At 29.8% G+C, this 18421-nt stretch overlaps 2 protein-coding genes across 2 annotated transcripts in view; both read left to right on the top strand.

Annotated features, from left to right (window-relative positions):
* Window positions 1-18421, top strand: part of LOC108721857 (probable multidrug resistance-associated protein lethal(2)03659) — a 35560-nt gene that overhangs the window by 4522 nt on the left and 12617 nt on the right. Inside the window, exon 2 of the mRNA XM_018446632.1 lies at window positions 17710-17813. Within this exon, the coding sequence (XP_018302134.1) occupies window positions 17737-17813 (77 nt within the window). The 5' untranslated portion in view covers window positions 17710-17736. The remainder of the gene's footprint in view (window positions 1-17709; window positions 17814-18421) is intronic.
* Window positions 8130-10243, top strand: LOC108721860 (juvenile hormone acid O-methyltransferase). Its single transcript, XM_018446634.1, has 5 exons — window positions 8130-8342; window positions 8419-8590; window positions 9493-9628; window positions 9701-9848; window positions 10044-10243. Exons 1-5 carry the CDS (start codon window positions 8156-8158, stop codon window positions 10235-10237), a joined length of 837 nt encoding a protein of 278 aa, XP_018302136.1. The 5' UTR covers window positions 8130-8155; the 3' UTR covers window positions 10238-10243.

Raw genomic sequence — 18421 nt, 5'->3', positions numbered from 1 at the left:
CGCTATTAAGATGCAATACGTCAATTGATAATATTATCTTTCTGCTTCCTGATTAATTTTCAATTTGGAGATATCTCTTGATTTTCATTTCGCACATATAATATTTTGTTTGTGTAAACTGCACATCCAACGTATATTGTATATGATAGTGTGATTTAATATATTACACACATATATCGATATTATTTATATGTATATTTATATGTATAATATATATAATACATATATTAATAATGCGAGTATGAATAATATTATGTATACATATAAATATGTGAACAATATATTGATAATATGTTATACAATATTATGTATTTTTATATACATTATATTATATCAGCCAGATAATACATGAAGAGAGTTTAAAAAGAATTTTTTTTGTAAAGTTCTAAAAATAATTCCTTTTGCAGCTGAAAATAAACTTAAAATTGGTAACATACGACTGAATTAATTTAAAAAAATTCTCTTAACTCTGTGTATTTGAGTTATATATATGTTATATAAATATATGTATATAATATCAATAAGTTTTTTATAAAGCACTGAATAAAGAATTAATTTTCAAGATGACACATAATCAAGAATAAAAGCACGGTTTAAATTTGCAAGACGATAAGTATTAATCTTTTGGATTTGGTATATTATGACCTTTTATAAAGTCTTGTTGCTTCCATATTGTATTTATTAATTAAGTATCTACAAACATATTTATCTGTTCGATGATCTCTTAACATCTCTTACTTTTTATTCTATTCTGCGCTCTATTTTGTCATTTCACTGTTATTTTATTATCAATGTAAGTTTTTTAAAATTATAAAATTAATTTTAAATTTATAAAATTAATTTTAAATTTATAAAATTAATTTTATATTTGACTATGATAGTTTTATAGCAAATTTCATATCTCAGTTTAATTTTCGATTCACTATTTATGTATTCTGCCGAAATACGTTAAAGACTTTTAATGATATTACCTCTTTACATTAGACTTACAATGTTTTCCGTGTTACACAACGTTCCGTATGTATTCATTTTAACAATTCTACTAGCCTTATTGTAAGTTTAAATAAGCGGGGTTGTTTTGTTAATTTATCTGTGAAAGGTTGACTGAAAAAGGATCCAGATTAAACATCCAAGTGTCTGTATCTTTATTTTATTAATATATTTTATTTTATTTTATTAATACTTTTTACAAACAATCAATGTCGGCTTGCATTAAGCTTTTTGAATTTATGATTTATTTATTCGGAATCTTATTTTTGAGATATATCGTTCAACACGTTATATTAATATATTATAATATATATTAGATATATCTAAAAATAGTTCATAATTGTTTCTATGTTAATTTAGCAATTGCGAATACAAAAGTTTACACAAAAAGTTTCTACTGTCTTTCAGCCAAGTTGATATATAATTAATGCAAACTCACAGTATGTGTATACGCATATACTGTGTATTCTACATATGATGTAGAATTGACCGAAAGATAATAGAAATCTCATACAAATATTCGCAATTGGTTAATTAATATAAAAACAATTATATGATTAAAGATTACAAAAATATACAATTATTCAATATATTATATGACGACAATATTGACGTTGATTCGATCAATACAGAATTATATTAATATGTATGTGTCAGAACACTGTCAATGTATATTCATTAATATTCAGTATCAATAATTATTTATTGTTATAAAAATTTTACGAATGCGAGAGTGAAAAAATAGCGGAAAGAATATTTTTCGTTGAAAACCAAGTGAAATCTATAAATGATTCAATTTTTTCCTCAACTTGATTTGCACAAGAATGTCGATAAGTAATATTCATCCGGCTTGAAAAGTTGCGAAATTTGCGAAACATGTTGCTTCCGGGATTTTTAACTTAATGGAGCTCGCTTTTGCCGAATGTCGTAAAATTAAATTATGAATCACCGAATCTTCAAGCACGTATTCTAAAACGAACTCAAGGATATTGCTCGGAAAGGAAGACATGTTCTTGAGGATAAAGGCGTTCTGATCGCCCTAAACAGTCCCGTGACTTCGATGCTTTTTCATTGTATTCTTCTAAGGTAGCGTCTACAATGAAATTTTAAAACGTAAAACTTAATCCTTAAATTACACCAACGTTATGGCTAGGTCCACAATCTTGCTTTAAGAAGCCTTAAAGGCCATCACACGTACAAAAATTTTAATCGTAATCGTAAGGTCGCAAACAAATCGACCAATCACAATCAAAATTACGATCTCGCGTTTTAAAACGCTTGACTGTGATTGGCCGATTTGCTTACGGCCTTACGATTACGACTAAAATTTTTGTACGTGTGATGGCCTTAACCCCAGATCTACAATAGGGGTTTTAAGCCTTAAACCATAAGAAATGGGCGAATCACAGTCGATTATTCTCCTCGAATTCAACTGTAATTGGTCAATTTCTTATGACTTAAGACTTAAAACACCTATTGTAGATCCGGACTTAGTCATAAGTCGAAAGAGATTAAATGATAAGGCTAGATTCTAAAGAAAGATGGACCTACCCTAACGTTGGTGCAACCAGGCCTAAGCCATAAGAAATTAACCAATGATAATCGAATGTGAGAAGAATACTTGACTATGATTGATCAATTTCTTACGGCTTAGTGCTTAAAACTTAAGTTTTACGCCTTAAAATCTCATTATAGACGCCGCTTAATGGTGGATTGTGCTCTTACTACTTCTACAATAGGATCGTAAGCTGTACACTGAAAAAAAAGATTGGCTGCTGCGGCCAATTAAAAATGCTATGCCATATTGTACCATCTAATTTGTTGCAGCAGCCAATCTTTTTTTCAGTGTAAGAAATTAACCAATCATAGTCGATTATTTTTTTCATATTCAACTATAGTTGGCCAATTTCTTACGGCTTACGATTTGCGATCCTATTGTAGAACAGGCAATAGAGCTACCGCAGATAAAATTTCTGTAACAGTATCCATAAGGCCGGAATCAGACTAGGCATTGAAGATTGAGATTGAAGATTGAAAGATTGAAATTTGACCAATCAAAACAATAGGAGCTAAAATACCTTTGTCCTCACTGGTCAAATTTTAATCTTCAATCTTCAATCTTCAATCTTCAATGCGTAGTCTGATTCCGGCCTAAGAACGTACCATAAGAATCAATCAATCACAGCAGAGAGTTTTTAATAATTCTAGACTATGATTGGCTAATTTTTACTGTATGTTTTGAAGTTACTGTTGCAAGAAGTGTATGCAGCCCTTATCTGGAGACACGGTAGTGTCTCGGCGATAAGCCAAACACAGTCAGTGACTACATTCTGCACTGTCACGTGCGTGGTATATCTCGTGCAATCTCGTGTTATCGCATGAATCGCGAGAATTTCGTGAGTCAGCTCGGTCATTAGCGGCGTCCCAGCTAGTCACGGACTTGAACGAAGTTACAACACCGAATGATAGAACCGTTTTACGCGGAAAAAGAACGCACGCGTATATACCACCTTGACCAAAAAGTTCCCGGAATTACCACCAGGTGATGCTCTGAGTCAGCTGATTTGAGTTCTGTTTTTTTGGTTAGGTTGCCATATCTATCATTGACATTTCCACCAAATTTTATCGCCATAGCTTGACATTTGTAAAAGTTACGCCGTCTTGAGTACATCTATCTCTGCACGGTTTTCGATTTTTTACAGTTTTAAAAATGGAGAATCACCTGGTGGTAATTCCGGGAACTTTTTGTTCAAGGTGGTACGTGCGAAGCAACAAAGTCCCGAAATTACTTGCTTTTCATAAATACCGCGAGCAATTTGACTTCACGATGACATTTTATGTATGTATATCGAGATAGTGTAACGTATATTATACTGGAGACAACTCTAATAAATTAAAATTAATGGTATATGTAAGTTTACTTAAAATATCAAAATAGCACACTTGAAGGCCTGTTTTCATAATATATGGTTACCTAAAAATTAACCCATTAAGGACCAAGACAAATTTTTTTTCTCAAAATTTAAAATTCTTTTAATGGCAAGCTACTATGCTTTTAAGGAGCCTACTTGCCAAAAATTTTCACCCAAAGTTGACCTATTTTTTTTGGTCGAAAAATCGATCAGCGATCCTTAATCGGTTTTTAATGGGTTGAAGGTTACCAACAGAAATGAAATTCATTCATGAATTTTTTGGTTACCTTTAATCTTTAGGTAATCATATATTGTGAAATCGGGCCTCAGAGAAATATTTTGGTAGATACGTATAATACTGTGATAATACTGTGATTCTCTGTACCATGAGGCGCAACTATTTCCTTTGGAAAAATTACGTTTAAATCTTGAATCACTAAAGTCAAGTACATATATATCATATTTAGTGATTCAAGATTGAATTATTTAAGCATTTTAAAATCTAGCTTCGACCGATATAGGGCTCTAATTTATCGATTGTGTTTCTCACATATACGGTCTAAAAATGATAATATTGCGTTCAAATAGTTTTTAAAATATAGCAATTTATGACACTAATGAGCGCTCTGAGCTAAGCATGAATTAGAGCTGCTCGACCTACATGCTGTTTTACTATTTTTTCATGTTTTACTATTTTATAATAACTATGATCGATATTTAAACATTATTTAGGTACAACTTAATGAAAGAAAATTTACTTTAAGTCGATGCTTTTAGTGATAGATAATTTTCCGTCATCAAGTTATGTCTATAATAGTGACGCTCGCTTTTTCTGGATCAATTTACGAAATTGATCGTGCTTTTCATTAGAAAGCGGTGGAAGGCGTGTTGAATCAACAATGTCATGTCTTTCATCAACACGATGAAGGAGACAAAGATCGCATTAATATAACATGATCAATTTACGCTACGTTTCTTATCGATTATCGCTGCGACAGCAATGGATGAATTAATCTTAATCGCCTTTTGTGGAGCAACATAACGGCGAATTAAGAGAATGAGCGGAAAAGTGTGATTGGAACGATTTTGAACCGATTAGTGAGTCTACGTCAATTTTCCGGACTTGTGACAGTACAGTGGAATCTCGATAACTCGAACCTCTATAGCTCGAAAACCTCTGTTAGACGAAAATTTCATTCCCTTCCGCTCCGCAGCGGGAAACCTCTATAAATCAAAATAAAACTTACTTTAACTCGAATTATTTGTCAGATATTTAGATCTCGAATTTGTAATACTTAACAATATAATACTTGACAACGATTGTAATTATTTGATTAATCTGACCTATCCCCAAAACATTTATTATATGTATGAAATAAATAATTCACTTTCAAAAATTGAATTTTTTAAAAGTCATTTAATCTCAAACTTATTAACTCTTGTACAGAGCCTCTATAAATCGAATTTTCATATGCTAACCCTCTTTTACTCAAAAAAATTTGATAAGTCGAAACCTCTATGACTCGAATATTTTAGCTCTTCCCTTAAGATTCGAGTTATCGAGATTCGACTGTAGTGAATCTATATTTTCGATGCAGCTCGAAAAATATATAAAAAAATATAAGAAAGCATGTAGTACTTTCACAGAAAAAAATGAATTCCTGATTCACGTATACAATATTTTTATTCTTTGTATTTACTTTCATTTAAATATAAGATGTTCTCTTTAATTATAAATGTTCACTGGCGTCATTAATAAATAGACTTGTGCAAAAAAAAGTATATTTTATTTTTAAAATTGTGTTCTTGTTTCTAAAATCATTACATGGTTCTAACAAACTCAATCGCATTATTTAGAAACTATTTATTTTTGGATTTATTCTATTTTATTATATTTTATTACAATATAATTTATTTTATTTTAAGACTAATTTATTTTTAATTGGAAATTGTTTATTCTTGGCGCTATTTTAAGCATAAAATATTTTTCAATTAAAGTATTTATGCATTCCTTTAAGAATTCATTTTTTTGTGTGATTATATATTACAGTCTAGTAATGATTGCAGTCGTAAAAAAACACTACTAGGTTGCATAAAGTATATATTTATTCTTGGTGCTATTTTAAGCATAAAATATTTGTCGATTAAAGCATTTATGCATTCCTTTAAGAATTCATTTTTTTCATGCTACTTTGCAATCTGGTAGTGTTTTTTGACGACTGCAATCATTACTAGACTGTAATATATAATCACACAAAAAAAATGAATTCTTAAAGGAATGCATAAATGCTTTAATCGAAACATACTTTATGCTTAACATAGCGCCAAGAATAAACAAATATATACTTTGAGAGAAAAGTCATCCAAGGACTTGCTGTACTGCAAGGGTATATAATACTGAGTGATAGGCTGTTGGTAGTCAGTTTTCCATGTATCTTTACAGAAAAATCTTTTGATTTGATCGGTGTTAAAAACAAATTTAATTAATAGAAGATAATTGCAGAGTTGATTACAGGTATTTAAAACGAATCTTTTTGATACTGTAAAAGTATAATATTAATGAAAATAGTTATTAATTCTATATTAGACATATAATTTAACAGATTTAACAGATATTATAATTAAACTAAGGAACGGCATTTTGCAACATCAGTGTGAATATTCATTTTCGACGTATTTTTATGTAGAGGAGAAGGATTATGGAACCGCAGTTACATTTTACACAATAACTTTGTTAATAATCAATATTTAAGTTTAAACTTGACAATTACATTCGTTAAAATGTTGTTGAATCTATTCTGGACTTAAAGTTACGAAATATTTATTACTTAGGATACTATTAATAAAAATGTGGCAACATTGCATAATGACTCGAAGAAAAAAATGGATGGTAATGTGGCCTTCCATAAAAACAACCTTAAAATAATAATTTTGTTTAGAAAACGGTATTTGGTTACAAAATTAACAAAAAAGTAAAATACTTTAAAATGTATATACACATGAATGTATATGCAAATGAATGTATATACACATAACTTCTGCATATAAGCTACTCAGTACTAGAAATAGTACACGTAATATAAAAAAAGCTAAATTAACAGTATAGCTACAATCGATTATCAAATAATTATTTTGATATGAAAACCTTAAAAAAGAGGTCGTGAGTAATCAATATCCATAGAGAGTCACATTAGCAAAATGCCATGCTATTGTTTAAATTTGCATAACTCAAAATATATACAGTCAAATAAAATATTAAACAGCAAATAACACTCAAAAATATTCATGTGATAACACGCTCAAGTTTAAGAAAAATGAGGAAGTAGGTGTAATTAAATGCTAAAATATATACTTCAGAAACATTTCGAAATATTTGAAAGGAAAATGCGTTATAATAAATGCTGGCTATTGAGTATTGGTAATATTAGCGTCATGGTGTAACGGCGAGCGAGCTACTGAACTAATAAAGTAAGACTTGTAAGAATTTTTTTAAGTGCTTATACCTTTATACAATATTTTTGCAGACAGCTTCTTACTAGCCATAAAATTTACAAGAAATCGTAGATATTTACGAATAATCATATGTCTTATGATACATACGTATCAAATTAGAATACTAGTCACAAGTTTATATATATATATATACAAATTTTACGAGAACACGTTACGAATCTTACGAGTCTGCTTAGAATTGACCCATTAGTTCTTTTTTACATTGATTCTAAGGAAAATTTGTGAAAACATAAAAAAATCATTTACCTATTTTATAAGTCGTTAAATGATAGACATGATTCCATTTTCAATGTAAAATGAAAATGGTTTTTCAAAAACCATTTAAAATGGAAAATGCAAAATGCCATTTCCATTTTAAATACATATTTAAAATGGAACTAATATTTTAAATATTTCCCAACCCTGTGAATTCGAATCCGTTGGCAAAAGTTGACTTCTATGGCTTTTAAGAAAAATCGTATCAAAGGAATAAAAAATCTCCTTTGGCACTATTTTTTATAAAATTTTGAATAATTAACTTTGGCCAACGAATTCGTGTTCGGCAGGTAAAAATATGTCGGTAATAACTATTCACACTCGTGTAACCAAAAAGAGATCAAATTTTATTCCACAATGTTACTTAATAAAATTGATAAACATATTAAAGTCTTACTTTAATCAGAGTGTAGTAACTATTTATATAATTCATATCATTCTCATATTAATAATGGCGCAGCGTATGATAGTGCAAACAGTCAAACATGACAAATCCAGCAAAGTACGCTTCTTCAAACGAGATGCAAAAATGCGCCATATCGATAGTAATAGATGAGTTTGCCAAAGACCTAAAAAGTAAATCTGGGATATGTATGGATATTGGTTGCGGTCCTGGAGATATAACAAATAATATGCTTTTACCATCTCTTGACTCAAATGCTGTAATGATTGGTAAGAAGTAACAAATTGTACGAATATGACAACGTAATGCGATGTAAAAATTATTCATTAATTCAGTGATCCGTAGGTACTGATATTCAGGTGGCCATGATTGAATATGCGAAGAAAACGTACTGTCACAATACACGTCTCAAATTCGAAGTATTGGACATTCAAACTAAAAACTTGCCTGAAAAATATATTTCTCAGTTTAATCATATATTTTCATTTTTTACTTTTCACTGGTGCTATGAAATCAGGTAAAAAAATTGTTAAATAGGTGTAAATTTATCTTCTAAAATTATAATTTTATAGAAAAACAGTTAAAATATAATTTATATTATACCGGGTGTTCGGCGAGATTTTTGCCGCTTTTTGTAGATAGAGTGGACTAAACTGAATCGAAAAGTTCTGTACCATTTTGCAATTTTCGCAATGATTAACGAGATATTAATTAAAAATTGCTGAATATTGGTTTTCAATAATTTTTTACTCAAATACTACCAACTTTACAGAAAAACAATAAGAGATAAAAATTGTTCATTTTCTTCTCATAGAGCTCTGAGAATTTTTTCAGAATTTTTTTATCAACTTTTTAGTGCATTTTCTACTTATTGGTTACTATTTTTACCAACATAAGAAAATACGGTATTAAAAAATTCTGAAAAAATTCTCAGAGCTCTATGAGAAGAAAATAAACGATTTATGTCTCTTGCTGTTTTTTTCTGTAAAGTTGGTAGTATTTGAGTAAAAAATTATTGAAGACCAATATATATTCGGCAATTTTTAATAATTAATATCTGGTTAACCATTGCGAAAATTGCAAAATGATTTTTCGACTCAATCCGTTCTATCTACAAAAAGTGTTTAGCAGAAGTCTCGTCGGACACCCTATATATATTTATTAAGAACATATTCATGTAATTATCATTTTTAATGGTATGTATTCTAATTATTTTTAAATTATTATAAAATAAAAAAACGCGGGCACGCACGGTAAGTACATTTTAAAGACAAAACGTTTCATTTTAAATCGGTATTTTATTAAAAGTTGTTAACTAAATACAGCACTATATTAATTTTTTCGCGAAAATATTGTAACATGTAATATTGTAAATAAATTGATAACATATATCATATATATTCCTTCGTTACATAACAGGAAAGTATTTGAAAATATATACTGCATGCTTCAATCTGGTGGAACTTTGTTCGTGCTGTTTCCAGCATCTCATGATACATTATTTGAAGTGCTTAAGAATATTGCGCATGATTCCCGTTTTGCGCCTTATTTACAGGTCAGTGTTTATACAGTTTGTATTTTTGTTTGCAGTTTTTCGATTAAAATATTAATTGTTACTTTTACACAGAATCTAAATAAATATATACCATCGTTTTATAATTCGGTCCTACCTAGTGAAGATCTAAAAGACTTGCTTGGAAGTGTTGGCTTTAACGTTCAACATTGCAGTCTTCGGGAAATAGATTTTTCCGAGATAAACGAAGATACATTTCTAAGTTAGTTTACTTGAGTAATATATTTAAAAATTAAATGTTATATTTGTAAGATTTACTGCATCACAATTTTGCAAATTTTTTACATTTTATTTATTTTAATTTTTTTAATTATTTTACAATATCTTATAGTAATATTTATTACAGTTTATTATTAACAATAATATATTAATATACTTATGTTAATTTTTTCGATAGCTTCATGTATGTCCATTTGTACCTTTTTGGATGTGATACCACCTGATCTAAAGGAAGAATTCGAAGATGAATTTCGACGTGAATACAAAAATTATAAAATTAAATTGTATGGTAATAAAAATTGCGATATGGAAGCACCAATATTAGATATGCACAAATTATTGGTAGCTTATGCAAAAAAAGGTGCGCAATAATTATATAACAGCATATCACATTTATAAGTATTTGTCATTTATAAAAATTAATGCCTTCAACATCACTTTGTGCCTCTTAAGATATAGTTGATATTACGTTTTCTCAAAATTCTATTCAGATTTCTATATATGAAAATAAATAAAATGCAGTCCAGTTTTTATTATAGTAAAAACTTATTGTTAAAGGTTTCACAAGCGTACAAGAATTTTTTTAGATTATGTAATCAAATTTATATAATCCCGAATCGTAAAAAATATATTCTATTTTTGGACCTTCACGGTCCAAAGGGTAAACTGTGATCGAAAATTTTCATATGGTGCTGGAGAGTTAAGTATGTAAAAAGTCTTTATTTAGTTGTAGAATTGTGTTTTAATTAAAATCCGTGTCTTTTGTCGTTTATTTCCAGAATATTTAACAAAGTACTAATTAAATACGAGAATTCCTATATTTGGTCAAAGCTGTGTTTAAATATTTCTGTGTGAATTTATAATATATACATATCTTATTTTGCAAACTGTGCTCCGGAATCTTTCCGTTTTAACCGAATACAGGAATGCTCGTATTTAATTAGATTTATTTTCATCGATCTAAAATTTGTCAATCAATAAATAAAATATTACTGTCTTTTTGTTATGAGAAATAATTGATATTATTATTATACGAGTAAATGGCTGAATATTGACCCCCATTAGCCTGGACCCCCACCATCGAAAATCAAATTCGCGATAGGTCAAAAATTTAGTGCTCTTTGTGAGCTAATTATTTGCTGAAAAAAATTTTTTTCGCTCAGCGGTTTACGAAGAAAAAAAAACAAATGGGAGGTTCAGGTTAAGACAAAGCTGAGTGAGACCCTCGAAAGTTTCGGATGCACTCGATCTAATAGCGACCCCTACTTGTACTATCTCGGACGAGGGGAAGACATCCTAAGTTAACTGAGCTTGGTGACAGTGGCCCTAAGCATCGGAAATGTACCGAATTATTAGGTTCGACGATGTTGAAGTCAATCATTGCCCGAGTCTCGAGGGGAAGTGTTGAGGTCGGTAAATTCGACCGGTCTTATCAATACACGGACAATTAGGCGCGCCCTCTTTAAACACGTATCGAGAGCGCTTCCTGTCATGCGTGCATTCGCTTATTAATTTCCTTATTCCGCGTTCTTCTTCGTCCGAACGCTCTTAGATGTACACGCGCGTACTCAACGATCTCAATAAAGAACTTTGTTAAACTGTGTTCGTGTATTCTCCACTATCAATCCCTGCCTGCTCAATAAGCGACGATAAAACTCTTATATCAAGCAAGTATATACCTTAGGTGGTGACAGCCAAAAGTAAGTGAATTTTTAACGAATTTTAAACTTTTTTTCAATTTTCTCATGAAATCCAGTGCAGCTGAGATCCTGTTTGTGCGTACTTTAATTCTGTACTAATAATTTTGCAATCCGTAAATCCAATTCGGAAATTTTTTACCGAATGGAAATGAGGTGAAGTACAAGACAACTTTAGCATCCCCTTAAAGGGTGAAACATTCCTTAAAAAAAGAATCGGTTTTTTCTTTTGAAGCGAATTGTTGAAACTATGATAGCTAGTTTTAGCTTATATTTTTTAATATTATTTACGAAGTTATTAAAACATTTTTACTTTCATTTCTATTTTTATTTTATATTATATTTTATTATATAATATAATATTATAGTAAGCTTTTTATTATTTATTTAGAAAATAGGTCAAACATGTTCCATGTTTCGTTTGTTAAGTTAATTATGTTAAGTCTGTTCTCGCGTCATAAATGGTATAATAAATGATTATTTTTTAGTATCGTTTTACATTTCGCAACATTGTTTGCACAAATCTCTTGTTCGATAGTTAAATTTGTTTGAAGCGCTTATCAATCGGCGAATGTGTGCGGGTAATTAACTCTTATCGGTTATCACAGAATTTGTCACGTTTAGATTTGAATGATAATTATCCACGAAATCCATTGCATATTTTTTGATGCAAAGCTAATGCTAAACTGTTCACAGTTCGTAATTCGTTATTCATAATTATGATTTGTTAACGATTCATCGTGATATTGGATAATTTATTTCTTAACTACTTTTAGTTTATTTATTTCTATTTGTTGGAAATCCTTTGTAATATTTGTTTTTAGGATTTTATGATCAATTTATCTAGATTTCATTTTGAAAAATTGTTAAGTTAATTAAGATGAAAAGTAATAAATTAAAAGTTATAAAGGTTAATTAGAAGTAAAGAGTCGAGTAATCAGTTTAATTAATTTTCCAATTGAATTACTATAATAGGCTTTCATGTATATGAGGATTGCAGGTCTTTAACGCGTGTTATACTTATCATACATTAATTAATCTCAAATGCTTTTTTATAAATAATTTTTAAATACAATTAAATTATAATATTGTAATAAAAAACATTTGAGATTAATAATAATAAAAAATCTTGTGTAAATGTTCAGACATAAATACATGTCCGATTACTGGAATGTTTATCTTATGTTAAAATGTAGATTATACCTTAAGTCTCATTCTGCGCACGACTACAATGAGTTTTCCATCTGGACGAGACCCATCAGCATAATTATGATCGAACTTAACTTACATTAGTGAGGTCGTTTGATCTATAAATTAACTTTATTCCCTAAACTCGGATTGAAGTAAGTTAACCCGAGTAATCTGGGTTTAACTTACTTTTTATTTTTTCTAGTTCTAAGAATTAGAAAAGAATAAAAAGTAAATTAAACCGAGATTAAAATTAATTTATATTGGAGTAGAAATGAACGTAAAATTATATATAATTAATGTGAGACATGTAAATGAATGTATACACAAGGCGTGATTGCATAAGTAATCATGCCTTGTGTATACATTCATTTACATGTCTCATTAATTATACATATATAATTTTCGTAATACATCCCGGGGTGCTCAAACCTTGCGATAAAGAGTTGACAATTAGAAATTATCACAAATCTTGAAATTTTTTTCACGTTTCGGTATCCGAATGAAAATGTCACTCTAATCTTATTTACGATAAACGTATATATTATTTCTATTATTTGTGGAACGTGTTTGTATTATTCGTAATCTGTTAAGGATCGTAATCTATTAACGTCTCTTTAATCGATTACTTAATACTTGAGTACGAAAGCGCAGTTGATTCGTTATCGCTCGAGAGCAGATCTTTACACTGTTGACGATTCCCCGTCAAAGATTTCTGTTTTGTACGTAGATTAAATTTTCCATGGATATGCTCTGATTTCTTATGAATACCTATAAGTGTACATATTCAAATTAGAATGTATGTAAGTAAAAAAATTTCGTACGTACTGTGTTGATAAAATACATATAGAATTTGTAAATATTGGAAAAGAGACGCGTTGAAGTAAATTTCTTCAAAGAAATATTTTTTATCTTTGCTTGCTTGCAAATCTATGATAATTATAATGAAGCCATTTAATTTATTGTGAAAATTCTCATTTAAAGAGGGGTTTTTTGGAAAATTCATGATATTAGTAAACCGAAATTATCGTGATTATTGAATTATGATTGTTAAGGCAATCATAATGATTATTATGGATTAAGACGGTAATTAATGGAAAGACAAGACATGAGATGACAAGTAATATATAAAAATTACTGTAAAGCCAGAATTTTTTGAAAATTGTTTTATGTTCGCTTTTAAATACTTTTTCGGTGCATCTGGTATATTTTTATCATTTATCATTGAACAATTCGTGGGATCTTATACAAGTTTGTTTAAATGGTTTCTTTAAATGATAATTTAAACACGATAAAGAGAAAATAAAAGAGGAAACTTCTAGTCTAGTGCATTAACCGCTTGTAAACAGGTAAACCACTGATTTCAATTACAAACCGAGTACAAACAGAAGTTATAAAGACTAGTATCTTATCTACTAACAGGTACATACTTACTAGGTAAATAACCGCAGATTCACATATCTGTAAAGCATTAAGAATGATTACTTTGTTATTACTGTACATGAAACTTTATTATAGCTATAAGTGTAAAGCCTCGACTGATATGCAATCAAAGGTGAAAAAAATGCCTAAGAGCCGACACTGGTTATTCGTATGTAAAATATAAAGTTTATTAACAATAATTTAAACGTTTCAACCATTCAATTTTGGTCATCTTCAGTAATTAATGAACGCAATATAAATGGTATGCTATTATATTAAAATTGATAAAATTATACAAGTTAAAGGATGTGTCCAATTTAAAATCTTAAACGTCATAGTATTTGTTTGAATACTGTGTACAGTCAATCGATAAGTGATACCATTGATATTCGCTGTACATATTAGTATGAGAAAGATGTGTGACATTACGAGGTCCGTTACCAGTCAAAGTATAAGAACAAATGAGTAAATTAGAACTGAAAATTACTATTAAATTAGATTTGAAATTTGTATTGTAATTGCCTTGAAGAAAGTTGAAATTTATAATTAAACCGCCGTAGATTAAATTAGAATTTCAATGTCTTACGGCCGCACACCAGAACGACATGCGACAAATATCTTATAAAATACATATTGCTTGGAGCGATATGAGATACATTGTATTTTAAATACCCGCACTAGCGCGACTACATTTGTCTTACAATATTTATTGTAAGATAAATAGTACATGTCTCATGTGGTTAATATCGCAAGATGTAAGGAAGTAGTTAGAATTTAAACGGAGGCGCCAATAAAGTTATGTAATTCTCTCTATGATTAGCTGGAGTAATTGTTGCTCAGAGTCACATGATTAGGCGCCATACTGCTTTATGAACTCTGCCCATATGATTCACATTATGAAAGTTGTAGGGATGTATTCAATATCTTCTCTTTTTCATTTTTCTTCTCAAAAACCAGTAGGCCATAACAGCGTCTTCTTCGCTTGAAGAACTCATTGCGACAAACGATACATATCTTATCGCTGTGCAAAATAGTTTACGATATACAGGGTGGGACATTTTAATTGCCCCAGGCGAATATCTCAGAAACTAAGAGAGATACAAGAAAAAGTTTTATATGAAAGTTGTAAATTTTCTTGGGGGAAAGAAGGTAGAAATAACGGATTTTAGATAGGGGGCATTACCAAGGTTAGGTCAGGTTGCTACAAGAATATGCAATAAAAAATTGGGGTTTCTATTTAAAAAATTCATGTTGACCCTGACCTGACCTGACCTTGGTAGTACCCCCTATTCAAAACCCGTTATGTCCCCTAAGACTTCTTTCCCCTAAGAAAACCTACAACTTTCATATAAAACTTTTTCTTGTATCTCTTTTAGTTTCTGAGATATTCGCCTGGGGCGATTGAAATGCCCCACCTTGTATATCGTATATTTTATGTCGTGTGTTGCATATCGCTCTAGTGTACTAATTGCCCGCAAGTACTAATTGTTTTTTTGAAAATGTGAGCGAAAAAATATCTATTGAAAAATTGCAGGAGGAACATGAGCTCCATGTCAAATATAAAGTCGGAAGTTTAATTGGAACTCGAACTTCAGAATTACATTGCAATGTAATCTTGAATGCGAATTACGATTAAATAAGGAATTTAATTTACTCTCTTAGAATATAGGAGAAAAAAATGGAATTTATAATCGCAGTATAAGTTAATAAAAAAAAGAAATTAATATTTTAAACACAAAACTTTTAAGAATGTGAATTTTCTTCCTAAGAATGTGAGTAGTAATGATATTTAGAAAAATTGCAGAAGGAACATAATTTTGGTGTTGAACTTATTGAAAATAAATATACTGCGAACAGATTTACCGCAGGCAAAGTATTTAAATTAAACATAAAGGAGCAACGATATAAATTTCCTTTCCTTAAGTTAAAAATAACATTCTGTCAATTTTAATTTTCATATGTGTCAAATGTAAATTAATCAATTTCTATGATTAACTTTAAAATGTATTTAGTAAATAATAAACGAAATTTGAATCATTTTCAAAATTTAGTTATACATTTTCTTGGGTTAAATTGTTTAACTATTGTTTTAATTAAGTCGATATATAGGAGCAGTGGCGATCTACAGAAATGATTAAAAATAACTCTAATTGGGGATATATTTTTCACATTATGAATTTATCAGCTGTTTTTACTTTTCAAGTTCTGCTAACAAGTCGTATAACAACGCGCAACAATGTAAAACTCGCGAGTGTCGAGTAGCAAAAAAGCTTCTTTAGGATCAATTTACGTTTACAATCGAATTATGTGGAAGCACATGCATGTGCTGATAAGTTGACATTGAATCCCCAATGTTATTTGATTCGTCATGCATAGGGGAGCGTGCATAACGTAGGAGAAACCGGGAACAAAAGTAACATTTTAACTTTGAAGTGTTATAACAGTTAAAATATGATACTTACATTTAAAAAATATGTATCTTTAGATATAGAATTTATTTATACAAAATTTTCTTTGGTTTAATTATTTTATGTAACTAGAAAAAAAGTTATGTTTGTTTAAAGACTATGAGGAATTTTGTTACAACCATCCCAATCCCCAGGGATGATAGTAACGATTATAACAGTAGAGGGAGATAATTGTACCACATTTGCCAGAGGTATGTAACACAACAACATAAGTTATACTCTTTCTTGCAGTTGCACAAATGGATATCTGGTCTTTCATAACTTCTTTAAATGTCTCTGTATAAAGACACTTCTTTTATATAGTTTTTCTCTTATCTGTTGTGTTTTCTTATTAATGGGATTCTATGAAGAAAAATACAAATAACGTTGTACAAAATGATACTAAAATAAAATCAAGTAAGTTTGAGGATAATTGTAATGTTACAACTGACCCCAGGTATTGATGTTACTATTGTCCCCTAATGATATTTTATGATTTATAGTAAATTTTTGAAATAAAAACCTAGATAAAAATCAACCCAAATGTACAAACCATCAACGCAGATAATCATTAAAACATATTATGATACACTATACCTTCATTAAAAAGAAAAAAAACATTGTAGATTTTATGCTGCAATAAAACTTACTTGATGCATGAAAAAAGAAATTTTTTTCCTGCACTCGTGCACGTTCCGCGAGAATCAGCATGTAACGAACGATTCAATGCCGATCTGTCTACAGAATTTTATCATGCAGCCGCATACATATATCTATTATAGTTTAAGAAATATTAACGATGTTACTATTGTCCCGTGTTACTTTTGTCCCCGGTCTCCCCTATAGATAAGATATTACAGACTTGATCAAATCGTAATGCCTCTCAGTGAAGGAAGGAAAGGCAACGGCTAGAATCTCTTGTGTAGCAGTTGCTTCATAATTGGTACAGTGTAATTACTGTCGAGGTCTCTTCGCCGTATTCTTTCTCTCTTTCGTTGCAAGTAACGCCGTGGAATGTAATTGCGGCATGTGCGCGCGTATATGTGAGATTTATGTGTTACATGATTAAAGGTTCATTGTACCTTTACAGAAGAGACTTCAGTGAGACGACACCGTCATGGATGGAAAAGTGTACAACGAGAAAGTAAAAAATCCCAGAGCGGGTGCCAACATCTTCAGCATCTTGACGTTCTCGTGAGTATGAAAAGCAATCGCAGTCATTTGCGATATAGGTAGATTCGATTAAGAAAGATAAAATTGAGGATGAAAGTAGTGCGATCCAGGAATGAGTCCACATGCAATGACTTAGTATGTATAGTAAAGTTAAAGTTTCCAGAAATTAATTCTGATTCATCGGAATTTAATTTCAAATTCTATTTCTTTTTTCTCGATCATCTGAATTATTTTACTGGTGTCTACAATGATGCTTGTATTTAGATTGTTAATTTAATTTGTGGTACGTTAATTATACTTCATGAAACTGCGTAGTAAGTTTCTAATTCGAAAAGGGTGATAAAACAAAACAACACTTTTATTTGATACAATTCGTTTTATTCCAATACATTTTTTAGAATAATGAATTAATTTTTTATATAATACTAAAAAATATTTTGAATTCTTGTCTTTCAAATGGTTCAATCGCTCTTTCTACAGTTTTTACTTGGCTCTTAATGATTATTTTTTATTTTTAAAATTAAAGTTTGATTTGCGTGAAAAAACATTGATGATGCATTGCTGTGTTAAATCATTTTATGGACAAAAATTGATATTGATTTTTAGTGGTATAAAAAAATTAATTCGTA

The sequence above is a fragment of the Mycetomoellerius zeteki genome, unplaced genomic scaffold, assembly GCF_001594055.1.
Source record: "Mycetomoellerius zeteki isolate Tzet28-1 unplaced genomic scaffold, Tzet1.0 scaffold186, whole genome shotgun sequence".
In the NCBI taxonomy this organism is placed as follows: domain Eukaryota; kingdom Metazoa; phylum Arthropoda; class Insecta; order Hymenoptera; family Formicidae; genus Mycetomoellerius; species Mycetomoellerius zeteki.
The sequence above is the reverse complement of the archived record's forward strand: the minus strand, read 5'-3'. Positions and strand labels throughout refer to the sequence as shown.